Here is a 27,432-nt window from a genome sequence, read left to right as displayed (position 1 = left end):
ATGACCTAATGGTGATGGGCTTTAGAATGGTAGTAGTACTAAATCAATAATCAACTGTAGTCGGATAATGGAATTGATGCTGCTCAGGCTTAAATAAGTTCACCCTACATCAAGAGGTTCACAATCAACTTCTTGTCAGAGTCAAGACTGGATTGGAGGGATTAATCTGGGTCATACGACCTAGTATTGGGACCTGGGAAGTCATTCCTCACCTAGGTGAATGATGAAAAACAGAATTAAGTTAGTGAACTTATATTTTTTGTTTTATACAAATACTGTACCAGCAATGAAATTCTACACATCTGAAGATTTAGGGTTAAGTTTGTAAAATATACAATAAATTACAGAGCAATGGAATTACGAACCAGACAGACCTATGGTTATTACCAATGCATTTTGTCTCTAGCATAAATTTACAATGTTGTCCATATGACAGAATTACTTCTTGTTCCATTCTTCGCGTTCACTTCTCTCTTTGACCACTTCCTGCAAGTAGCCTTGAAGGTATCTCCCTTTCTCACGGTCCTGAGGATTAAGGAGTAAATTTGAAATTAGCATTATGTTCAATCATCTTATCACTTCTAAAACTATTAATGAATCTCCACCCAGTACAGTATTACTTACTATAAACTGAACTGACCAAAATTATGTAAAGAATGTGAAGGGACATAAGACATGCTAATGTTTCTCATAACTACCATAAATCCTCACCTCTGCTTGATGCATATCTGACATTTGACATTTAAAAAATTGGGGCACCTAAACTGGTAGGGAGACTATTTCTGGAAATAAAATTGAACCTCTCCATCTCGATAGCAAAATGGCCCACTGCTACAGTAAAAACATTAAAACCCAGATAATCTCTCTTGGACAGCCATTGTAACAGTTTCAAAAAGATCATCCTAGATATGACATGTTTTTAATTCGCTGACCCCACCATTAAGTTGACAGGCTACTAACTTTAAAAAAGAAGCAAAGAAATTATTAAGTGCCCTATTACAGCATAAGGAAATGAGCCTAAAACCGAAAATGCTAAAAAGCATAATCATTGTATGAAACACTGAAAATTCTTTACAGACAAAAATGACAAAATTTGGAAGTAATTTGTATTTTTTCTAACTATACAAACCTGGGGCTAATTATACATATCAATTTCTGCAAAGCCGTAAGACTTTTATAACAAGGGTAAATCACCCAATCGCTCATTTGCGAGGGGGCGGGGTTAGCTGGCTATCCCCCCTCACTCACACAGCTGGGTTGAGTAACTACTTTGCTTGCAGGTAGGACTTCTTGGGTGATAGGTGCTGACAGGCTAATTTATATAAATAGCCCCAGGTTTGTATAGTTAGAAAAAATACAAATTACTTCCAAATTTTGTCATTTTTGTCTGTAAAGAATTATCAGTGTATTAAGAAAAATACAAATTACTTCCAAATTTTGTAATTTTTGTCTGTAAAGAATTATCAGTGTACAGTATTAAGAAAAATACACATTACTTACAAATTTGTCATTTGTTCCATCACTCAATACAAACCATCTGCTCTTTATGTGGATGACTTAATCCTTAGGATGATGAAAATTCGTACCAATCTGGCTTATTGACATTTAACCTGGGGTTTTTTCCATATGTGCTCTGCACGAAACTAGTAGGAACCCTTACATCTAGCTAAATACTATGCTATGCAAGGTCAGCAGCCTATGCAAGCTGTGTGCTTGTGATACTAATACTGTGACTGGTCCAGACAAGAGTTCTCCGAGTCATCGGACTCTTCCAAGGGTACTATGGACATTACCCAATCCTACCTCCCCAGGGGGTATGGAGACGTAACGAGTATATTTGTCTATACCAGGTTACACAAGGGAAATGGTTCTACCTGCAGACAGCATAGGTCAGCTTTGCAGAGTATCATAGGTGCTGTTACCCCACAGGTTGGGAGATGAAAGAAAGAAAGCAAGCCAGTCATTCTTTGTCATTCATCCCAGACTTAACCATGGTTAAACTCTTCCTTCCCTCATCTGCTACTTGTCCATCAAGGAGGCTGAGGTTTTTTAATCATTTATAGTGTAGCCACCTTCATGTTCCTGTGGGTCACGTCTTTCAGGAAGTGGGTGGTGAAGGTCATAAGACTTCTTTCACAAGACTGCTGACAAGGCCTGCATCACTGAGTAGTCTTATAAAACTCTATGTTGTACTCCAGCCCCTAACGTTATGAGCTCTCGGTCTCTTATGAGGAGAAGGATCAGGATTCAATGCTTGAACCATAACCTTGCAAATCCGAGCAGAGAACATGTTATTGGTGATCTCTTGACTTTCCCTGAGCTGACAAACAGTGCTGACACATGGAGATAAGCTATTGTAGTTTCCTTGGGGCTGGACCTCCAGTTTCTCTTTGGCATAGTAATCATTGAACTGGATCATTGGTCATGCTGCGAAGGACTCCCAAACCGAAGGGTTCCGATTCTGGGATCTGAGCTGCCAGAAACGAGGTCGAGTATTACCTGGCCCGTCTCCGTGAATGTGAAACGTAAAGGGCGGCCCACAGGGTTCACAGACTCTCTTAGTCAAAAGCCAGCACGAGCAGGAAACCTGTCATCGAGGTTTTGAACATTTGCTGCTTGGAGTCCTGGGTTGTAGGTGGCACCTTCCAGGGACCGAAGGGCGTAAACCATGCCCCACGGACGAGGTCTCCCTTCTGACTATGGGTCTGTAGGCTCGAAACTCTGTATGAGGAGAGGCGATGCCGACATGGAGGAAAAACTAATTAGTTTTGGTCTGAAGGCGAAGCTCAAGGACTAGCGATGGCCTTTCAGTGCTGAGACAGAGAAGCTTTCCTCTCGAAGGTAAACAAGGAACTCCTCTAAAGCTGGAATAGTAGTGGGTGTCGAGGGGAGTGATAAGCCTTCTATAATACCAACTACAAGCCATTTAGCCTGGACGGCTGAAGTAGATCTACACAGGTATCCAGACATCCTCTTTGCAATTTGTTGTGGAAAGGACTCTCTGAGAGAGGAGCTATATGGTCTCCAGGCGTGAAGTTGCAGTGAGGATACTTTGTGAAAGATGTTCACATGTGGCTGTTAACCCTGGATAGGTACGGTGGGTCGTTCGCGACCCCGAGCGTCAAAAAAAAACAGGTTTTTCTCACGTGACTCAGCCCCGTGACTGAATTTGTGGGTGATCGACCTGCAGGAGGTGTCTCCCCTACACGCTCTAGTAGTGTCCAGATGTGCATTGCTGTAGCTGTACTCCTTCCCCGATTTCTGAGACGAGTCGGGGTCGTTCGCGACCGAGTTTACCCTTCTAAGGTAGTTTGCATAATTATCAAAGTTATTACGTATTATGAAATTGTCGTAGAATGGTGCAACTTGTATAGGTTATCAGTTGTGGAAAGTCTTGGTGGATTGTTTGGCTACCATGTGCATGATTTTTTTTTTAGTTAAAATGTCGTTCATCACCACGAGGACCATTTTACCGCGATTGCCCCTTTTTCATTTTTTTTCATTTTTTTGCCAAGTCATTTTTCCGTAAGATATTGCCAAATAGTGTCGTAAAACTTTTGCTTGTTTAGTGTTGGAAAGTGTGTCTAGATGATCTGGCTACCCATGCATGACTTTGTTTTTGTCAGATACGACGTAGTTATTGGTATATTGGGTATTTAACTGCGGTTACCAATTTCTGTTTTTTTTCAATATTTGTAAAAATTACTACGTAGTAAGGAATTGCCGTATATTATTCATTTTTTTTTCATGTTTATGTGTTAGAAAGTGTGCCTTGATGGTTGGGCTAACACGTGCATGTCTTTTTTTTTATCTGAGATGCCGTATATTAGAATGTCGGGCATTTTACCGCGAGTACCCCTTTTTCATTTTTTTTCATTTTTTTGCCAAGTCATTTTTCCGTAAGATATTGCCAAATAGTTTCGTAAAACTTTTGCTCTTTTAGTGTTGGAAAGTGTGTCTAGATGATCTGGCTACCCATGCGTGACTTTGTTTTTGTCAGATACGACGTAGTTATTGATATATTGGGTATTTAACTGCGGTTGCCAATTTCTGTTTTTTTTTTCAATATTCGTAAAAATTTACTACGTAGTAAGGAATTGCCGTATATTATTGATTTTTTTTCATGTTTATGTGTTAGAAAGTGTGCCTTGATGGTTGGGCTAACACGTGCATGTCTTTTTTTTTATCTGAGATGCCGTATATTAGAATGTTGGGCATTTTTCCGCGAGTGCCCCTTTTTATTTGTTTTGCATTGTTTTGCTTAGTCATGTTACCGTAAGGAATTGGCAAGTAGTGTCGCAAAACTTATATTTTTATAGTGTTGGAAAGTGTTTCTAGATGATCTGGCTACCCATGCCTATTTTTTTTTTAGCCAGATATGGCGTATATATAAGTATGTGTTCGATTTTCCTGTGATTGCCATTTTTTCGTTTTTTCCCATTTCTTTCAAAATTACTACGTACTAGGGAACTATCACAGAGTAATGATTCATTTATATGTTTATTTGTCGGAAAATGTGCCTTGATGGTTTGCCTAGCACGTAGCTGAAATTTTTTTTTTTTTCTGAAATGCCGTATATTAGAATGGCCATTTTTCCGCGAGTTCCCCATTTTATTTGTTTTGCATTTTTTTGCTTAGTCATGTTACCGTAAGGAATTGGCAAGTAGTGTCGCAAAACTTATATTTTTATAGTGTTGGAAAGTGTTTCTAGATGATCTGGCTACCCATGCCTATCTTTTTTTTTGCCAGATATGGCGTATATATAGGTATGTGTTCGATTTTCCGGTGATTGCCATTTTTTCGTTTTTTCCCATTTCTTTCAAAATTACTACGTACTAAGGAACTATCACAGAATAATGATTCCTCTAGATGTTTATTTGTCGGAAAATTTTGTTTACTTCTTTTTTGATTGAATATCATAAAATTTTTTTAGCTAAAATATTATATTGTTTCACATTTATTTTTTTTTTCGATTTTATTTCCCTTCAAAAACTTTTTTTTGGGTCAGAATTTTAATTTTATAGCCGTAAAATAATCGACAATTATCCAGCAACCCACCATACAATTTTTATGCATATCCAATAATAATTAGATTAGTAAATAACACCTTGAAATTGACATACCCTTCCTACATTTCAAGTGGCAGATTAGGGAGTCTGAGTCAGTGTGGTTGGCGGCCATTTTGTGGACATATCCGAAGCGTAAGTTGCCCTATCTATATATATTCTTGTTCCCTATAGAATTTGTGATATTTTGGTATATTTTTACCTACATAAATATCATATTATATATTAAATATATGTATTTTTTTACGAAATTTCTAAGTACTCAAAAAATTACCTTTAGATATGGCCCCTGATATAAATGTAATTTACAAAATAATGAAGATTTTTTTACATATTTCTATTTTAGGATAACATATGTTTATTCCCTAAAAAAATTAGCCACTTCCTATTTCATTTGGGTACCCAAAAAAATTCATGAAATTTGGATAAATTTTTTTGGCCAAAAAAAGTTCCCCTTTTTTTCTCATTTCAGATCTTCACCTCCATGGGTCTGACTTCATCCAAAATACATCAAGATGTGTCCTAAACATTCAAGAATCAATTCCTAAAAGGATTTGTGTATATATGTATAAACTTTTTTTTTATGAATTTTTATGTCAGGTCTTTTTTTTTTTCTACTTAATTTTTTAAAATATTTATAATAAATAGTTTTTCTGCAGATGAGTAGTATTTATCTTTACAGTTGTTTTAAGCATTCATTGAAGTTTTTTTTGGCAAAAGAAAAAAAGAGGTTACTGCAAAAACTGATTTTTCAAGAATTTTTTTTGGCGTCGGGGTCGTTCGCGTCCGAGTATACCCTTAAAGGGGTGTCCGAGGACCGTACCTATCCAGGGTTAAAGAGTCGCTGAGGGAGTTCTCTTGGGATCTCTGTCAGGAGTTACAGATAAGTCAACCGGGCACGACGAGTTTGCGGGATAAGACGAGTCTGATGGCCTGCTCCCGATGATCAAGGGTGGGGGATGCATGAATTAAATTCCTGCATGATCTCTCAGGATTTCCGTCAGCAGGCGAGACTAGTCTTCTAAAGAGACGAGACTGCTGACAGCAAGGTCTGCTCAGAAGAGCATTGGCAAGGAATGGGTGAACCCAATTCCCACCACAGGAATTCTCCAGAGGTGAGACCAAATAGGAAAAAAAGTCTCTGTTCCAGACGAGAAAGGCGACTACCATCTGCTGCCGCTGTCGGCAATCCTTCCAGCAACCATGAAGATTGCTGCACAGTGGCTGATGGCAGGAATACTTCCTCAGCACAGGAGTGGGTGAATCTCTCTCTTCACTGGAGAAATCCTGCGAAGGGGAGACCAACAGGTGAAGGAATTCTTTTCCGCGGACGGGAAAGACACGACCAACATCTACAGTACTGCTGTAGTCGGCAATTCTCCCCATATGCCGGAAGATTGTTGACCAGTGGTTGGAGGGACTCTCACTCGGAAGGGAGAGTTCCAGCACCTAGAGGCGATCCCCTTGGCCGCATTCCATTTCCCATTCACGAGCTGTGGCTCAAGTTGAAGGTCGACATCAAGTGTTGCCTGAGAAACGAGCTGAAGCTCAAATACAAGTTCTCTTCGAAGGGGGTGGTACCCCTTGTACATAGAAAAGCTGCCCTCATCTCTGGGAGGTTCAAGAGACGGTACTGTTCAGAGTCTGACCAGAGCCCTAAGGCTGAGTGGTACAGCATGCCCAGACCCCTTGATGAATCTGAAGGGAGCGTTCAATATGGGAAAGGGCCAAGGAGATCAACTCCTCAGGGGAGATTTCTATTTTTCAACAGTCTTCTAAAGTCTGTCTCCTGACCAGGTCTCTAGGAAACCAGAGAAAAGGAGGGATCCTATTCCTGCCTCTACTTGTGTTCGAGAAAAGGTTGAATTTGAAGGAATCCGATGCGTCTCTTAGAAGGAAGAGACTCCTGTCATCCTCCTCCTAGGATCCCGTCAATCTGCGAAAAAAAACTTCTGCCTGACGATGATGAACATATCTAAGGGTAGCTGTCTCTGATAAGGAAGCCGGAGTATCTCTGAAAATTTACTTCAATCCTCCGATCTCGGTAAACTCGGGGAGAAGTCTCGGTGGTACAGAAGGTCAGCCACCGAGTGTGTTAGGATCGGTCCGTTGCACAGAAGTCTACGGAGAATGAAGGCGATCCTAACAAACCAGGTTGACACTAGGGTGAACCTTCTAGTGAAAACCTGCTAGATGGTCGAAGATACTTTCTCAATGACAGCATTCCGGAATCTAGGAGTAGGAGTCCTAGTGGTCGAAAGTACCCAGCGAGTCCTGAGAACTAATTGCTTATCTGACTGTGTGCCTTCTCCTTGCCAAACAGTTTGATAAACTAGCTTGTTCCAGGAGGAGAGGACAGAACTGGAGACTATCTATTGGAGGAACTGACTGTAGAGGCTCGGAGAGCCCTCAATGAAACACGTCGTTCTGTCCAAAGACATAAGGCCTGAGACGGGCGTTCGACTAGATATTTGGATCGCATAGGTAAAGAGAGAATCAACCTCACACTTCCAAGGAAGAGAGAGAGTGTATTCCATTATAGTAGAGCTGCAAAATCTGTCCCTGTTGGAAAGGATGAGAAAAGGGAGTTACCTCTTAAATAAGAACATCAATGATGTCCACAGCATCCCTTTCCCAGCCATGACCAAGAGGCATTTTTTTTAAGTGAGATACAAGAAGTCCACGTTTGCGCTAGAGCAGCTACAACCGGCGAAGTAGCACTTCTACAACCCCAATCACAGCGATGTTCCCAAGCGATCCCCCGTCCAAGTACTGACCAAACCCCAAGTTTCTTGTCTTCGCTGATCCGACAAGAAGCGGTGTTTTCAACATGGTATGACCGTTGACTGGGCGAATTCCGGCTGCAGGACGGCATTATCGTCAGAGTTGAAGGACAAGACCAAGGTCAAGCTAAGGGTTGGTCAAATATGCTTCTCCAGAGGAGAATCCCGCCGAATTCAATTCCCGGGAACAGCGGGAAGGAAAAATAAGGACAACTCCACAGGGTTTTATCTCCTGATAGGGATAAGAAGGGCCAAGGAGAGGTTCCATAGATTTGGCCCAAGAATCGATACAGAGATCGGACAAGTTCTCGAACATGAGGGGAGAGGGGAAGCAAATAACCCCTAGGAATTATGTTCACAAGATTCTTTCAGAGTCATCAGAAAGGAGGCAGAGGTGAGTGGTCGGAAGACTACTAATGAGTCAACCGCTGTGTAGAACTCTCTTCTACCTGCCTGGTGGCAGCGTATAGGCAAGGGCGCATGCGCAACCAACAAAGCTCTTTCATTCAATGATGTCGACTTGCAAGGTAACCATGTACCAAAAGGAAGAGACAGGGCATAGAAGAGGCGACCTAGTCCCTTAAACACACGGGACATCAGCCAACGAGTAGTACAGTAGTAGAAGTAGTAATAGTAGTGATCTAACCGATAAAAATGCTCGTAGGGGATGAATGTTTGAGCGCTGAAAAGAACTGGCGAGCCAATGAATAAATCAGGAAACTGATAGCACACTACTTGTGTGAAACAAGTTCTCAGTGGCGAATAAGGTATTAAGGGGATCTGCCGGTTTCCGACTTTTTTAACGACAGGTTGTTGATATATAGGGGGTTTGTTAAAGGATATTGTGTGGAACTTTTGGGGAATTTTTTTTTGTTCAGTGACCTTAGGTTTTGTGACGCCAGAGCTTTTTTCGGCCAAAAATGGCCATTTTCAAAATGCATCTCCTCCTTTGATTTCTGGTTTAAAGGGATGAGATTTGAACCATGTATAAAACACATATGGACCTTCGATTTAAAGCAGGGGATTTTTTATTTTTCAATTATTTTTCAAGATATGAATTTTTTTTTTTTTATGAAATTTTCCGGGAAAAATTACAGGAAAAAATTTGCCAAAAATCAGAAACTCAAAATATTAAAAATCCCCGGCTTTTTTTTTAATCTACCATGTTTCCCCATATTATATATGAAATTACATTAAGATTGGTCCAATACTAACGGAGGAGATACATTTTGAAGGTGAAAAACTTATGTTTTGAGAAACGGGCCTTCGAAGTTTTAGGTACATAAAAAAAAAGTAAAAGACTGTGTTACCATTAATTTTAAGTTTTTTTTTTTTTTTTTTTTGAGTATTAACTGTATTTCAAATCTTATTTTTAATGTCTATTGCTTTAATGCAAAAATATTATGAATAGAAATATTAATCAATTGATTATCTTTGTGCCTAAGACATATTATAAATTCTAGGCTCCTGGTCCCCCCTTATCTGATCTTGTTATAAGGTATTACTCTTGGGTATCATAGTTGCCTCTGCATTTAGGGCATATCTTTTTTATTAGTGTCTCAAATCCATCCCTTGCCAAATGGATCCTCGGAATTACTTTGCATCTACAATTGGGTATTTGTGATTCAAGTAATTTTTCAAGTCTTGCTTCACTTATTATTATCATTTTATTTTCACTATCATTGATAATATCAGCCTCCGATCCACTGCATTCTTCTTCTAAAATATCTTTGCCCTTTAGCAGTGATGAACGAATAGAGAGACGATTAGGGGTGGATGTGGTTGGTCTCTGGCCAGCAGTGATGTTAGCCCTCTCTCTCTCTCGTCGTCGCTTCATTCCCCTCTATGGCATTAGTTTCTTGAATTCTCTGTTCTACTTCTTCGATGGCTATATCAAATTGGCGTTTCCGCATTCTAGAAGCATGAAGTGAACTCTTGCGCCTTTTAGGCATGGTGAAAAACTAAAAACACAGCAGAAAAAAACAGAGTTCAGTCAAGGCTAGCGAGCATGAAAAAATGCGACCTTATTACGTGAAGATTTATAGGCAACTGAGCCTCATGACTCATGATGGGTGTTTTGTCTTGTCTAGTTATAACCAGAAAGGTGCCAATTAGGATATTATTGACATTATATATTTCATTTCAAAGGAAGTTTTTGTAACATATATCACAAAAACTATACCAGACTAAATAATTTGCGCTACTGGTGTTTTCTGTGTATAAAGTTATTGTTACATTTCAGGCCATAACTAGAAAAGTAAGGCGAATTTTAGCATAATACTTCGTGCACACATTCTTGAATGCTCTACGAAGCCATAGAATTTTTTTCAGCAAATTGAATATGTTTCATATTTTTTCAGTTTTTTAGGCGGCCGATCCCTTAAGCTTGAAGGTTGACTCTCATTGATGGAGAGTACCGAGTTAGGTTCCAGGAAGGGAGTGTGTGCTAAACTTCCTCAACTACACTACCGGAGTAGAGCCACTCGCAGAAAACGAAGGTTACCAGGCCCATCGTTGAAGTTCTATGTCATCTAGATGGGGGAAAAGCACTCACTCTATTGCGATCGAGGAACCCATGGCGGTCTTAAATGCAAGGGAGCAAGTTGATACTTCAGAGCTGTTTTTCGCTCAGAGGGCGGCACTAATTGTCGTCATCGTGGCTGAACTCGTTCAGAGGTTTGGCCGTGTAGCTGATGGATGATGAGTCGAAGGGAGGATGTCTGAGAAGCAGGCGAGTGACGAACTTGCACTGGCTGATGGCGAACCTGCCGATGATGATCTTGAGCTGGTGAGGGGTGACGCGAGGGGTGAAAGGAATGGGATGACAAGTGACGATCACGTGACGAAGATTGGCGTTCACTTGATGACGATTGGAGGTCACGAGGAGACTGGCCAACTAGAGAATGACGAGTCGCCGAAGGCGAACGTATGACAGGGGCAGGAGAAGATCGTCAGTCCTTGCTGGAACTGAAGACTTATCTTAACCGCAGGGGAAGGAGAACATCTAGATAGAGCGTCAAGAAGGACTACGCTCCCTGGGCGATGACGAGGGCTGATTCTTGTAGGGAGCTCGTCGGCAGCAGGGAGGTTCCTCCAAAGACAGCGTCTGGAAGGTCTCTGGACCAGGTTCTCTGGGGAGGATCTCTCTCGCAGACGAGAGAGATAGCCACTCACAGGAGAGACATTTCCTTGGAGAAGAATTTCTGAATAATAGTAGTGACAATCCTTAAGACAGTGAGGACTCCTGTCGTCAACGGCTTGCCAGTGAGGAGGAGGAGAATCGACTTGTTGCAGGCGGCAAGGATCATCAACAGGGAGGCATGCTCTGAAGGGCAGGGAAGTAGCAGGGAGGCAGGATGGCGACTAGAAGATCTCAGGAAAGGAGTCTCTGGGGAGGGTCTCACTCGCGAAAGAGAGAGATGAACTCCCGCACGAGAAACCTGCCTTGGCCTTTTCTCTTCCCCGAAAGGTCGGCTCAGCAAGGGGGAGAACGAAGCCTTTGGAGATGAGTCTGTGGCTGCTGTGCTGAGTTGTAGCTGTCAGGAATTCTCTCTACAAGCGGGAACGTTGCTGGACAGAAGCTGATGAAGGGAAGTTCTCCCTCGAAAGGGAGAGCAGCCCAACACCTGATGGAGGTTAACTCTCCCTCGGAAGAGAAAGTTCTCCAACACCTGGAGGGGAACCTCCAGCAGCACACACTGCTTCCCAACAACAAGCATTGTTCAAGTTGAAGGTCGGCACTGAGAGCTACCTTGTTTCTGGGTTCATCCCGAAGGGATCCCCCGACTGGAACACCTGAAAGAAACTGGTCTGCCACTGCCCTCATTCCTACACCTGAGCTTCAAGAATGAAGGAGCAGAAGCAGGGAGTGCTGCAGAGACTGTAGTACTCTCGGAAGGGGCCTAATCCTCGTAAGGGAAAGGTCATAGTCGGTATGCTAATCAAAAGCTGCCACAGGCACAGGAAAACAGGGCAGTGACAGGGCATTGACAGCAGATTCCACAGGAACGATCAGCTCTACTCTTCTACGTAGGCTGACTTAGCCAAACGAAGAAGTATGGCAATACTAGCACTGAGGAAACAAAAAGAACGAAAGAAAAACCCTGGGGAGGACAACCTAACCCACAGATGGGAATGGTGTCCCCTGAAAGAACAGAAACATAATAGGGACTGTGTGCACTCTTTGCCCGCTGCCATAGTCAGGTGAAGGAGTGTGGTGCCGTAAGAACTGTAAAAATAATTACAATTAATTAGCTATTGGAAACCAACCACTAGGGAGAGTCACTAAACCTTAAGAAAATGAGTTACCCAAGGGGCAGCCAAACAAACTAAAGAATGTGCACTCCATCAGCTGACTATATATAGCTGTAGGCCCATCACAGCATGAAGGAGTGTGGTGACGAGTGCTGTAAAAAGTTAAATTACAGACAGTTATTTCAAATTACTTACTGAAGGAAAAACATTCAGGAGAACAACCTAACCCGTGTAACGGAAAAGGTGTTCCCCGTAGAGGATGCCCTGGCCGCCCACATAACAAGGTACAGCTGCGTCATCAGCGAGGAAGAGCTAGACCAAAGTCAAGCTCTGGGTAGGCTGCAAGCGGTCTTCCTCCAAAGAACTCACAGGGAGCAGGCAATGACAACATCCAAACAGAGAAGGAGAATTTACGCGAGGACAACTCCCGTGGCAGAGGCCGGGTCACTGCACTCTGAGAAGGGGGGAGGCCATCGGCCTTTGGGTTGTCCTGCATCAAGGGGTAAAATATCGTAGGAGAAAGTTTTCCACCCTTGAGAACATCCCGCACTACGCTGTCACACAAACAGCAACATTAATTATAGTGAAAAGAAAGCCTAAATATATATAACACATTACTATGCATGAATGTTTTCATATATAAAAAACTTTAAATATACTGTATAAAAATATAAGAAAAATAAATTTGGAAATAATTTGTATATTTCCTAACATACAAAACTGGAGCTATTTATAGGGTTACACAGAACCCTATAAATAGCGAAGGTTTGTATCTGTGTCGGAACAAATGTCAAATGGCCATTCAAGCTTTGGGCAGAGAGAGAGACATCATCTCTCTCACAGAGCCAAAAGTGAAGTGCTTACTCTACCCAGGTGTGCGCGTGAGTGGGGTAGTCGGCTACCACCCTTTATCCTCTCTAAAAGTCTCATGGCTCGTCTTTGGGCTTTGGTGTAAGTAATATCCCTATAAATAGCGGAGGGTTTGTATCGAGTGACAGAAATTAAATTTGGAAATTCTGTGCTCTAGAAAAAAAATATGACAAACAAGAAAATGGTCACAGTCACAGGCGAAAAAAGAAAATTCTTGTGTATTGTTATGCTGTGCTAGATAAAAAAGAAAAAAATTTGGTGTAAAGTATGTTTGCAAAAACAACAAAATTTGGGAAGACATGTTACAAGAGATGTAAGGTGATCCAGAACTAAATTCATAAATTACAGGAGAATGAGTATGAATATGTTTTACAATCTCATCTTAAAACTGGAACCTACAATTTACCCAACAGGATAGGAATATGAATTATGAGATAAGAGTTTTTGCGTTGAATTCCCATTCCAGGCAACATTACTTCATGTCAACAGGATACAACTATACAGAACTTCAATTCACATTACAACAATGATTTCCAAGTACAGTTCGTGTAAAATTATACCAGAAACTTGTAGAGATCTATGAAGTCATAAGAAAAGTAATTTCTTTGACTTGCTAGTTTGCCCCATTTTTTGTCTATGTTAATGCAGAGAGGTGCTAATTTTCCCTTCACCTCTCCTTCAATAGCATAATTAATATTAAGGTCCTGAGTTATTTAATAAATTGCTGCAACCCGTGCATCTTGATCTCTATAAACATCAGCCCTGGCATCTAAAAGCCTGAAAATGTGTCATTTATACAACTACCAAGTTTAAAGTTGCCTCATGGACCTACATAAAATTTTGATGTTTAAACATTAACGTAAAAGATACAGCAAACGTATATCACTGGCACTGGTTAAAAAAAATTACTTTGTGAGTCAGGCAATGAAATCTCTCATGTCCTTCACCACCAAGGAGCACAATTCTCGTTACTTCGGTTATCATACAAAAAAACCTATACAGAATTTTGGTTGCTAGTTTTGTGCTTCTGACAACACCTTAAACAAATTTCGTCAAGCAAGCTCATCCGTGTAGACAGAGCCTAAGGCTTAGGAAGTTCCATCTATGAACTTGGAAATAACATTCAAATTACATAACTAACCTCTTCAAAAGAGACCCACTGATCCTTAGGAAGAATAGACTTTGTAGCAGATAGATGGAGGGCCCTGCTCATCCTGTAGTTTCTGTCATCTTTCAAGTCCTGGGGTAGGCGTCTGAGTGCTTCCTTCACATCATCATTTTCATATAAGACGTCGTCATGGTACAAACCTGAGGGCAACAGCAATTTACAAATAAGTGAATGCAATAAATGGATATACCTGATCAAATTCTGGCCATACAGTCCAGTATTATGGGAGGGGGAAATTAGATTCGTAATACAAGGGGGGGGGGGGCAACACTTGCACTATGAACAAAATATTGAGAGATTGGTAAGTAAAATAGAAATAGGAAGCAGAAACAAAGAGAAAGTAAAACAGAAGTGGGTGCAGCTAATAGCCAAAGGGATGCTGCCAAGATCCTTAGTAATGCTTACAGTGCACAGCATAAAGTGCAATTCAAAGCAAGGATTAGAACAATCTCAAATCTTCATAACAACAGTAGAGGTAATTAGTGATGAAAATCATTCAGTTACTCCAGAATCATATCAATTTTTTTCCACACTAAACAATCAAAACCTTACTAGATACCGTATCCAATTATTTCTGAACCAAATTAAATTTTAAGAGATTAAACAATCAAAGACTTATTATATACTCTAAAGTACTGCTAAAAACAATACTACTATGCCGTACTTTCCAGTTAATATTTTATTCTAGTTGCTACCCTTCAGAATCAGGCCCTTGAGAGGAAAAGTAAATACTGTACCATTATTTAACCAAGTACGATAAGTTTCTAAAGATTATACAGTACAATATATGGAATGCCATTAATATCATGGGTATCACAATAATTCTGCTTTAGTAATTGTTTGTGCACTGTATACTGTAGTCACAACCTTTGGGCTTCAAAGTTTTCAGATAGTGTGTTGAACTGTTGAACTTTTACAGTGCAGTACACTAAATGTAATACATGAACAAGCCTTAAAAGGATTGGATTATGGGTACTTATTCTAAGACTTGGCAATTATCATTATTATTGTTATAATTCTTACTATTATCATTACTACTATTATCAAGCAGATCATGGAGTTAAAATACAAAATCATATAGGATTGACTCAAAAGATTCACCTTTAATCCTTTGAATCCCATAAGATGTATTTTGATGTCTTGTAATTTTCTTTCTTTTATATTACAGGACTACATATACATATACTTTAATAAAAGTTTTACAAAATGCATTATTTAAGACTATATATACTGATGACAAAAATTTATTCACCTATACAATAAAAAACTTGGTTTTATTTAAGCAAAATATTAGTTAGACTGGAACTAACAATATCAAATACTATACTGTATATCCCTTTAAACAAACTATTCTGAATGCCATATCCAAAAGTTATTTGTATTCCTCCTAGCTATAAAAACCAGAGTCCTTTAATACGAGTACGGTTTCAGCGAAGCTGGATACGGCTATTAACTTATAATGAGTTGGCGGTAGTTAGCTGGAGGGTAGCACGCATGCCTCAACACCCCCCACAGGCCAGTGAGCTCCCACTTAAACTTTAAACCACTGACTTGTGATGTGATTGATTGGAAGTATGACTTTATGGACTTAATATCTGTATACTGTAGTTAAGAAAAATACAAAATTACTATAAAAAAAAAAAGAATTTCCTTCTGCACGAATAAAAGCCATCATCCTTTGATATTAGACTTATCCCTAGGGGGAGAGAAATCCCTATAACCATAATGGTTGGTTTACTTTCCCAGAAAATGTCAAAGGACTTGGGTCCTGTACAGAAGCAAAAGTTATAACTCCTGTCAACCTCCTAATAACTTGGGAATGAAGATGAGGTAGACGGTAAAGGAAGAACCTACAGTACAGTAATGCCTTACCATATTGCAGTTCACCATCACATATGCATAAATATCTCATACATAAATTTATATCAGATTCCTTTCTTTATCACAGGTTCCTGCAGGTAGGAAGTTTTTATTTTTTCAATTTCAATTACAGTACATTTTTTTTAAGGTTGCCTTCCTTAGATCAACAAACTCACAAAAGTGTCAATTCCTAGCCGAACATAGGCTGTCTCTTGAATCTCTGCTTCTGCTGATACCACATCAGTTGTTGGGAAAATGATGTCCAGGACTCATCTTCTCATGAGAAAGGAGGCCCTCTGGTATATTTTCAAACCGGATCAATAACAGAAGCAGGGAGATACTCAGTACACAAAAGGATGACACCTTGAAGGTGCGACTCATCACAGTCCGAGGTGTTCCAAGCTTCTGTGTCCTCAAAGGTTGGAGAACCATTAAGTGCTTCAATTTTTTATGGGTGAATATAAGAGCTTGGGACTGAAAGGGGTGTAGGCAGGTCATGAGGGCATGTTTCAAGGAAGAAATCTAGCCAATGAAAGCGCCTGTAGTATTAAAAGGGGTCTCGATCATAATGAGCAGTCGCGCAAAGTCACCTGCTTCAACACAATGTGAAGACAAGTTAGAAAGCCTGTATCACGAAAAGAAGGAAAATCTTATCACATAGCCTGGTTTCAGAGTTTAGGAAAATCTCGATACATTTAAGAATTTGAGCGTAGGATAATCTCAATCCAAGGAAGTGGAAAGTTGAGAAAAGCAGGTGACAGGTCCCCTGTGACCCGAATGTCCAGAAAACTTGAAGTAGGTTAGAGTCTGATCGCATGGCATCAGAATGCTTGGAGTACAATCATGTAGTCTCCAAGCACTTGAAGAGCCGGCGCGTGGAAACCAGTCATGTGGTGAGCAGTCTTGGTAGATCAAGTCAGTAGGGGATAGGAAACAAGAATGTCTGCTAATGCCAATACCCTCACACTGCACATTAATAGTATACTCCAACACAATCCTACTGCTTGCCATCATCTTCCTAGATGACCATTAGAACTCTCTGAAAAAGGGAAAAAAACCCACAAGGGTAGCAACTTTCCTCCTGATGGAGGAGAGTGTAATCAAGTCTTGTATGAGATTGAGCATTAAAAGGTGGAAGCATCTGTACAACATACCAAAAAATCTAATGAAAAGTATGGTCCTGATGAGAATGGGTCCTAGCATTCAACACTCTTCTTGGTATGTACCATACCTGTGTAAATGTGGAGAGATCGATAAAAGACACCACTTAAGCTGAGTGAGCCTTCTTTGACGTCGTTGTCGTCTTTGGAAGAGAGTACAGTAGAGGCATTTCAGGTTTGGTGGAAGTACTGTATTCGGTACAAGACCTCGAGTTGTGCATGCTGTTATATCTTCCATTATGGAAAAATTTTCAAGTTTTTCCCCGGTATCATACAGAACACAGGTAGCCAGGAACAGCAAAAACCAATGTTTCTTCACAAAAGGGAACAACTCTAGCCCCCCCCCCCCCCCCACAGAGAGAGAGAGAGAGAGAGAGAGAGAGAGAGAGAGAGAGAGAGAGAGAGAGAGAGAGATCGTCCAGAAAGGGGAAGAAATGGCAGTGCCCTTCATTCCAACCTTCAGGCTATGTGCCAAGCCCCATTAGAGTTCTCCTATACAACAACTCTCGGGTCTTAATTTTCCAAGTACTATATGAGACAGAACACAGGCAATACAGTACTGTATTATAAGAACACCCATACTGAGTTCCTAGACACCTACCTAGTTTTGTGCAGAGGTTTCTTTCCCTTATGGGACAACTCTTGGCACTCACTTTAAGAAAGGAGGACCCTAGCAATTTAATCTCTCCAACAGGGAGAAAAATTATAGTAGCTACGCATATGCAGCTACACTTCTTCAATGATGACTTCTACTTGTTGTTCTTCCTGGACTACTTTGACGACATCATCATCATCATCATCTTGTTCTGGAAATAGCAGCAAGACTCCCAAACGAAGATGAATTAGAGAACGAGTTACTCGAAGTTCGCCTTCTATCGAGTCATACAACCTGAGGACGACCCTCTCAGGCGAAGAGATCACACAACCAGGTGGTACATCCTAGACCATCTCTGGGATCGGGAAGACACTGAAGATAGAAAGGGCAGTGGCCCTCTCTCACACACTCGGCAGCAACAAAACCTCCTTCCTCCGAGGGAGCAAAGCGATGTTTAAGGAATACTGTACACTGTTTTCACAAGGCCACACTAGCAAATGAACAAGCATCAAACAGGAATGCAGTCCAATAGGAACAACAAAATGGATATTGGTAGGTATCCATAGAAAACTGTCACAGCTAGTTATTGGGAAAAATTCTGTATCCTTCCTTCATAATATAGTAATGTATTTCTTGCACACATCTACCTTTGTATTTGAAAAAAAGCAAAAAATTAAAATAACCAGATGAGGATGCTGTAAGTACGTCTGTATTATACAGCAGCTGAAAACAAAGTGGAACTCAGCGGCTTACCAGCCAACTTCCAGCATACTACCGCCACCTCATGTTTTAACAGTTTTATCTAGGTTTACTGAAGCATACTCATATTAAAGGACAAAGTTTTGTATTCATGTACTGTAGTAACAAAATACTGCATAATCAAAATTTCCCAATTCATTAATTTGGACAATAATTCAAAATTTTCTGTACTATTGGCACCGGTCTCCCTTCTCCTTACATGTGCCCCATAGAACTTTCTTCTTTGCCAATCAATTACCTTTTAAAGAGATATATACTAGCTTTGACATTTTGAAATGGTTCGGTAAGAAACTCAAGTATTAAAGTCATATCTTTTTGTTTCCCTTGCAAAATGTAGTTTTTCTTTAGTAACATCTCTTGCAATAAAAATGTCTTTAAAACTTGAAAAATATAAGTTTTTTGCCAAATTTCATCTTCAGAATTGTTCATGTTACCTATAAATACACCGCTTGTTTTCTTTTATAAGATTCTTGTACAAAAAACACAATCTACCAAAAATTCTTGTCACACAAATGAATTTAATGCAAAGATGGTTAAGACACTCCCCCAAAAATACCTGGGGCTTGATTAATCTATTTATGCATATGAGTGTGGGATTGAAAGGGTTAATTATCACATTAAACTTGATGCTCATTCATACACATATTGAAAGTGATCAAAACTTGGTTGTTTCCCAGAATTTTCATCACTTGAGTCATTCCTTGGGTCTGTAATAACATATTGCACTAACTTAAAAAAGAAAAAAAAAATTGAAAACTTCTTTCACAGCTTTAATTAACAGACAACATTGTGTATGATACTGACCTAATTGGTTGAAACCAGAAAGTCTGAAAGCAAGTCGCTTGATGGAGTTCATAAGAGGACCTGTAAGATAAATGAAACTTTAGAGTGAACATCTTAAAAGAAACTACTACAGGATAATGATAAAAGACTTCTTTACTCTAAATCTAAAGTTACAAGCTTTGCTATTCTTACTAGATTTCATGCTTCTTTATACAGAAAAAAGATAGGGTGCGTTTGGAAACAATGCCCCTAAACTATATATGTAAAACTCACTTCAAAATAATGGGCGTGATTCTTAATTACAAATTTACTTCGGAGAAATGCACCTGGTCTTTCTTTTTCAATTCCTCAAAAATTGGCTTTGAGAAAGTTTCTCAAGATTTTAGGTAATCAATCTATCCTGGGGAAATATTTTAATTCTTTCATTCTACATTGTTCAAGTACTGTTCTTCAATCTGGTTTTCAGATGCAGACACTTATTATTATATCATCACCGTTACCATCATTATTATTATTATTATTATTATTATTATTATTATTATTATTATTATTATTATTATTATTATCATCATTATCATTATCATTATTACTACTAGCTAAGATACAGCTTGAGTTGGAAAAGCAAGATGCTGTAAGCCTAAAGGCTCCAACAGGGAAAAATAGCCCAGTGAGGAAAGGATAACTTCAAGAATTATGAACAATTAAAATAAAAAATATCTTACAACAGAAACATTAAAATAATTTTAAGAACAGCAACATTAAAATAGACCTTTCATATAAAAACTATAAAAAGAGACACGTCAGTCTGTGGAATAAAAAAAAATTTGCTGTAAGTTTGAAATTTTAAAGCTCCACTGATTCAACTACCAGATTAGAAAGACCATTCCATAACTTGATTACAGCTGGAATAAAATTCTAGAATACTGTGTAGTATGGAGCACCATGATGGAGAAGGCATGATGATTAGAACTAACTGCATACCTAGTATTACGAACAGGATGGTACTGTCCGGGAAGATCTAAATGCAAAGGATGGTCAGAATTATGAAAAATCTTATGAAACATGCATAAATATTCACAAACTAACTCGACGACGTTTCCAGAGATTAATATCTAGATCAGGAATAAGCAATTTAATAGACTGTAAGTTTCTGTCCAGCAAATTATGATGAGATTAAGCAGCTGAAGACCAGACAGGAGAACAATACTCGAAACAAGGCAGCATGAAAGACTTAACACACTTCTGAATAGATTGATCACCAAATATCTTAAGACTTGTTCAATAAGCCAATGTGTTTCTCAAAAGTGTATTTGCTATCAAGAATTAACATACAAAATTTTGAAAAGAGTAATACAGAGTTAAAGAAACCTTATCAAAGCTGAGATCCTGTTGAGGAACCATTCTCCTCAACCTACTTACGGTCAAACTTCGAGTTTTGTTAAGGTACATCTTCATGCCCCATAATTTGCATCATGCACTAATTTCAGATAGATCTTTATTAAGGGACTCAGCAACCCCAGATCTACATTCAGGAGATGGAATTGATGCAAAAACAGTTGCATCATCTGCATATGCAACAAGGTTGTTTTCTAGGCCAAACCAAATGTCATGTGCATATATAAGCATTAATGAGCAAAGAGCACTACCCTGAGGAACACCAGATACCATATTCCTATACGCACTATGGTGCCCATCAACAACAACTCTTTGGAATCTATTACTTAAAAATTCAATAATAATGTTAAAAAAAGACCCACCTACACCCAACTGTTTGAGTTTGAAAACAAGGGCCTCATGATTAACACTGTCAAAGGCAGCAAAAAAATCAAGGCCAACCATACAAACTTTCTGACCACAATCAAGAGACTTCTGTAGAGCACTGGAGATCGTAAGAAGGGCATCACATGCTCCAAGGCCTTTATGAAAACCAACTTGCGAACCAGGGAACAGATGATTACCTTCAGCAAACCTATTTCGAAGTTTAGCCAAAAGACGCTCAAAGACGTTAGATAACATATCTTCCCAAACTGTACCATCCTGTAAGTAGTAGTAGGTATGCAGTTACTTTTTGCCTCTCCATCCATCATAAGGAACAATATAGTATTCTATAAGTTTTAGAATGATCTTCCAAATCAGGCAGTGATTGGTGGATCTTCAGTAGTTCAAACTCGTTGCAAATCATTTTTTTCCGAACAGGTTGACATAAGTTTTATTTCATAGTTTATATATGACTGACCATAAATATATATATATTTTTTTCTTATTACTTCTCATACTGGCCTATAGTTTATTTATTATTTCTTGATTTCCTTTCCACACTGGGCTGCTTTCCCTATTACAAACCTTAAGCTTGTGTAGCATTAGGCTTTTCTAACAAGGATTATTGCTTTGCTAGTAATAATTAATACTGTACCTGATAACCCCCAATCTATAATCAATCATATACAGAACTAGGTTAAGCTACTTCATTTTTACCATGTCCAATTTATTTTATATCTAATTTGACTAGTCTATCTTGACAAAAAAATAATAAAAAATTGAATTTTTAATTTTATCATCCAGATACCTTGCCTATAGTTAGTTTTTAATCAGATTTAACAAACAACCAAGCTGGATTGGATTTATGATTGGAAGCATATGGTCTGGTGCTGGGGATGGGGAAGCCATTCTGTGCCATGATGCAACTGTGAAAACCACTCTTACACCATTTAATCAAGGTTTTTTGCACAGTGCAAAATATTAACCTCAAGGGACTAAGAGCATTTTCTGATCGCAGGAAACAAAACGGTTCAGGCATATACAGCAGAGAAGGAAACTGGTTATTCTAAGATACTACACAGTACTAGCAAAACTGAATTTGCTGAAAGAACTTGAAACGTGCTGACTGGTTTAGCATTTTTTTCTGTACAGTATGTTTAATAGGGGCAGACGCGTTACTTGCATATCTATCGGTCGGTTAAAATGTGGTCTAGTCTATTTTTCCCGCCAAGTAATTGTTTACTTTTGGAAGACTGATTAGATGTTACTGGGCATGCGTTGTTTGCATTCACTTTTGCCATCAGTTCTATTGTTTTGTATGACGTAATCATTATCTGGCTTTTTTAACCAATTATGAGCTTCCAAATATTTATGCACAAGTTCCTGGTGGTTGTTCTATAACAGCTATTTTTTTACCATTCTCCCCTTCAGTTCCACCATGACTATCATAACAAAAAGGCATCTGAGGGATGTACAATCTGTTTTGAAATTGTGCAATTTTATCTATTTAGGTCATTGATTATGTTAAAAATGCTATCCATACAGTATAACTATTGTTGCTCATGTGAAAGTAAAAAATATCCCCGAAATAATGATCAGAGGGGCTTGCAAGTGCAGCACATCATGTACCACCACGTGCCAGAACAGAGGAGCAGTGATGTAATAATTTTGCGAGCGTGGCGAGCCAGAGCAGAGAAAAAAAATTATGTGCGTGCGTGCGCAGATTGACCGGACTGAGAAAAATCATTATAAAGACGTTTAGTGAATCATAGATAATTATACTTTAATTTCCAGTCACTTACATAAACCATATATTTTTCCAATTGCTTATTGTGTGTTTATTTTGCCTTTCTGACCATTATTATTACTTCACATCACTTGTTTTGGGAATTTCCAGACCCCCCAAAAAAACGTTTTTCACAGGGGTCCCCCATAGTTATCTTCATATACGAGGTTCCAAAAACTTATAAACGAGTGGTTTGTCCCAATATTCAAAAAGGCATAAAACACAAGATAGCAAGTAGAAAAAATACATGGTTCATGTATTTGGTTAGAAATTAAAGTATATATTTACCAAAGTTGATTTAAACATTATAGAATTAGACTATAGTCCATTTCTTTTAGCGATGCATATTTGCACCGACTCGCTGCGGTGCCCTTTTAGCTCGGAAAAGTTTCCGGATCGCTGATTGGCTGGACAAGATAATTCTAACCAATCAGCGATCCGGAAACTTTTCCGAGCTAAAAGGGCACCGCCGCGAGTCAGTGCAAATATGCATCGCTAAAAGAAATGGACTATAGTAGCCTATATAGTATATCTTAAGGTGTTTTTAAATGTAATTGATGACGATATCTAGCACAAAACCATAGGTTTTCAGTTATGGTAGTCGACCTACCATAACTAAAAAAACTATGGCTTTCTGCCAGATATCATCAAAAACCTTAAAAACACTCATAATTATACCATATTGCCGTTTTTTAATGACAAGATGTTAAAAGAAAAATTTACCAAAGTTATTTGGACAATACGAACAAATAAATTTGAAGAGGTGAAGTCGGAGACCAAGAGTGTTGGTAGATAGATGGGTATAACTCAGGTCAGGCATAAAAAAAGAGGGAAGTTTAATACCACTTTACAACGTGAAAGAAATAGTGCCTATCCTAAAATACAACCACCTAACCTAAGATGGCATGTCTTTACCGAAGGGGATAAACACAGCACTCCTGCGACCCTCCAGTTACCATTTCTAGTTATAGTTAGCAGGAGTATCAGCTGTTCTACAAACTGATCGAAGGCTAATAAGTGGGTACAGGTGACGCAAGGGGGGCTGCAGACCCCCTAAAGAAACCACTGCCATACCATACGCGAGTTGCAGATACACAAAAACTACAATCCCCGGACTGGTAAGAGGTCGTTTATGTCTTAAATTAGCAATAAGGTATAATCAACTTGTCAAATTGTATCTCTACAGCTACTGGGACTCTGGCTATGCAATCAGCTGACTGGGATACGAAACAATGCGTAATTAAGGTTGGTGGTCGGCTTTAAAACAGCTAAATATTTCCCTACAATTGCTAAAGATCAATCATCTAATTCAAGTATAGTCAATAGAATGAAGAACATAACAAGAATTATATTTACCCCCAGCAACTTTTGCTGCTGCCGACGCCATTTCGTATGTAAAGTAAAAACTACACGGGACGGTGTTAATGGTTGCCTGATGACCGTCACCGGGATAGAAAACCGTAGAATCTGGGTTGCAGAAGTCCAAAGATGAAGATCATAAGATGGTCAAGTTTGGGCTTTGGCAAGGGACTAAGGTTTATGTGCGCCATCTACATTCTAGGAGTATAATAAAAATTTATCAGAGGTTCGTTATGATCCATGCTAATTTCTTGCATAAGATATAATAACCTTACCAGTGTAATTTGGAGCTTTATTATTTTTCTATTACTGTTTCTATAATTACTTTCGATGTACAGTAATAACATATATTGCAACATGGATTATAATAAATAGTTCGACACAGTTTAAAAAAAAAAACTCCGGAGATAATTCATTATACGTTTTTTTCATATAATGGAATATATTTTAAAGTAAGCTGTATTCTCGTTTAATATCATAATTTGGGCGTTCGGTAACAAAGGAAATGGTACAAGATACAAGTGCTGCACTCTATTGGCAATGGAAACAGGTCTTCTTGGTGTTACAGTCAAAACTACGGTTGACTTGTATTACTTATATAATCTTCGCTAAGCAGATAAATTGTTTCTCAAACACAGGGAGATAATATTATGGCTATGAATGAACAAGAAAAGAAAAGTCACAATGACCAATTATATATAGAGCAGGTAAAAGAAAGACCACAATAGATTTACAGTATATTATAAAGCAAAATAACGAAATTTTAGAAAAAAATATAGAGAAAAACTAAATTATGTTTTTTTTATGGAGTTAAAGTATTTCATAAACCTATGAATGTGTTACAACACTGCAATGTGAGCAAATCAAAAACATCAGTAACTCTGAAGAGTTTACTTTGTATCAGATGCGCTAACAGTTCAGCAATATTGTGTAGTTAAAACTACGTTCCATAAAATACCGGGCATTGAGAACTCAACAAAAGAGAATAGGCTATAAGCCAAACTTTTCACGGCCTAGAAGAAAAAAAAGTATTTGTTTCAAGGGAAAAATAATTACATGTTACAAATGAAGAAGTCCTATATGATGGAACAAGTGAGAACTACTCGGACCAATAAAGTCTCTTTCGTGTAGATTGTAACACGGACTCTGTCTTCAGGAAGACCTAAAAGTAAGAGAAGTAAATTGTTCAGTGGTCAACACAGGATACTAAATGGACAATAATGATGATGAGACGGATAAAGCAGCGACTGGAATGCGTAGCAAGCAAGAATGCCTGTCATTTCCCCGGTCAATCCTCCAAAAAAGATTTCCATTCTTATACATATCCCCTCTTGAAACGGGAAGGGAGGTCTGGTTCTTGATCAGGAGCAAGCCGAAAAAAATTTAAGTAATGAAGGATGCTCTCCAAATAAGAAATCGAAACAATGACTTTACTCTGAAGTTATCTGACATTAACATACTCATTGTCATTGTTGTCAGCACCATGTTTTCCAAGGCAAATAAGATCCCGAAGAACATTTGCAAGGACCAGCCATTTATTAACACCAGAGAGAGAGAGAGAGAGAGAGAGAGAGAGAGAGAGAGAGAGAGAGAGAGAGAGAGAGAGAGAGAGAGAGAGAGAGAGAGACCTAGCAATATAAAGATCAATCAACAAATTTTCCACAATCCGTAGCCTACAAAAGTAACGCTCTGTTTTTGCCTTTTCATGGACGTCAACTCAAGAACCACTTCGGCCCGTTGAAGTAGTTTTGTTTTAGATTTTTTTGACTAAAGTAAAAGTTTTTGTTTTACCTTCCATTTGACTGTTTCCTATAGTTTCGTCTTATTTTCCATGAATGTTGAGATAATCGTTTTAGTTGACTTCCTTTCCATTTTCTTGTTTATGAAACACCTGATATAATATGAGTGGTAATCTGGTGGTGTGCGAGGTTTTACTGAAAAGCATAAAGCCGTAAAGGATCGTAAAGGGGCATAGAAAGCCTAAAGGAGCGTAAAGGTCAACATATGTAGTTTTCTTTTTTAAAAGTTTTCCAGGTAGTTCCCATATAGCTATTGTTGCTCATGTGAAAGTAAGAAAATATCCCCGAAATAATGACCCACGAGGTTTGCGAGCGCAGCTCAACATGCACCGCTTGCCAGAACATAGGAGCAGTAATGCAATGTTAATTTTGCGGGCGCAGCGAGCCACGGAAGACCAAAAACCATTCGAACTGTAGCCGAGATCGAGGCTCAATAATGTTCGGTATTGTCAACTCACATTATCATCATGCTGGAAATTGCCAATGTCCAATGTAGGTGTAGGCTACTACCAATCGCTTTCTGATGAGTATTCATTATCATTATCCCAATCTTATGTCCCTTTACGTTCCGTAACGCTATTTATTTCCTTTACGTTCCTTTACGCTTTTCAGCCAGAAAGCTAATGGCAGTGAGATTGATATTTGCTAAAGCATAAGATTAAAACCAGTAATAAAAATCTAATCACAGTAATATAGCAAGATTAAGACGCCTTTGTCACTTACTAAAAGTAAACCTACCAGAAAGAAAAGAAGGGTAAACTTTAAAGAAAATGACTGAAACAGAAGAGTTTGTCGGGGATTCAGAGTAAGGATTGTAAGAAATTAATGTAAGACGCTGACATACAATTATGTATAAAAGCTTAAAAACACATTGTGACCGTCTACACAAGATACTGTACTTGTACATATATTATTCAGGGCTTGAAGATTGTGATGTTTTCTGAGTAAAAAAAATTCTTTTAATTTATATAGTCGTATTTGCCAGTAGAATAAGATTTTCTACATGAAATGATAACCATCTTGTGGTATTATCACTATTGTGAAAAAAAAATTGTAGAATTGTATTGAGATACATGTTATAATTTATCATGATTGTTCGTTATTTTTTAATGAATCGAGACAATTAGTATTCGGTATATTAGATTAAGAATCGTTGATATTAATTAGTTTTGTTGGGTCAGGTGAATAATAGTTTTTTATATAATGTTTTCGTGGTAATATAAGTGAATATTTAAGGGTATAGAATTATTGCTAAAATAGATAAGTTTGAGGTTTAAATGAATAATTTAAGTAAAATTATGAATATTTATGATTGTATGTAAGGGTGTAGATAGTGAATAAAGTAAAATATAAGTAGAAGTGTGTTTGATTCTGCTCCATAATACCCCACGGATAACACCATGAGTTCAGGCTGTTTATTGGTGAGGTTACT

General features: G+C 38.6%; 1 protein-coding gene across 1 annotated transcript; it reads right to left on the bottom strand.

The window, feature by feature from the left end:
* Nucleotides 1-236: 236 nt before the first annotated feature.
* Nucleotides 237-24,347, bottom strand: LOC137620677 (cytochrome b-c1 complex subunit 7-like). The gene is made up of 4 exons (XM_068351023.1): nucleotides 24,199-24,347; nucleotides 19,320-19,379; nucleotides 14,115-14,281; nucleotides 237-525 (listed from the first exon to the last, which is right to left on the bottom strand). Exons 1-4 carry the CDS (start codon nucleotides 24,227-24,229, stop codon nucleotides 439-441), a joined length of 345 nt encoding a protein of 114 aa, XP_068207124.1. The 5' UTR covers nucleotides 24,230-24,347; the 3' UTR covers nucleotides 237-438.
* Nucleotides 24,348-27,432: the final 3,085 nt, after the last annotated feature.

Source organism: Palaemon carinicauda, chromosome 27 (assembly GCF_036898095.1).
Source record: "Palaemon carinicauda isolate YSFRI2023 chromosome 27, ASM3689809v2, whole genome shotgun sequence".
Taxonomy (NCBI): domain Eukaryota; kingdom Metazoa; phylum Arthropoda; class Malacostraca; order Decapoda; family Palaemonidae; genus Palaemon; species Palaemon carinicauda.
This window is presented reverse-complemented; position numbering and strand designations above follow the sequence as displayed.

Coding starts and splice junctions, on each gene's coding strand:
- LOC137620677 (XM_068351023.1), bottom strand. CDS start 24,229: ATGGCGTCGGCAGCAGCAAAAGTTGCTGGGG. Junction 19,380..24,198: donor AGCAGCAAAAGTTGCTGGGG/GTAAATATAATT, acceptor TTTATCTTACAG/GTCCTCTTATGAACTCCATC. Junction 14,282..19,319: donor TTCTGGTTTCAACCAATTAG/GTCAGTATCATA, acceptor TGTTGCCCTCAG/GTTTGTACCATGACGACGTC.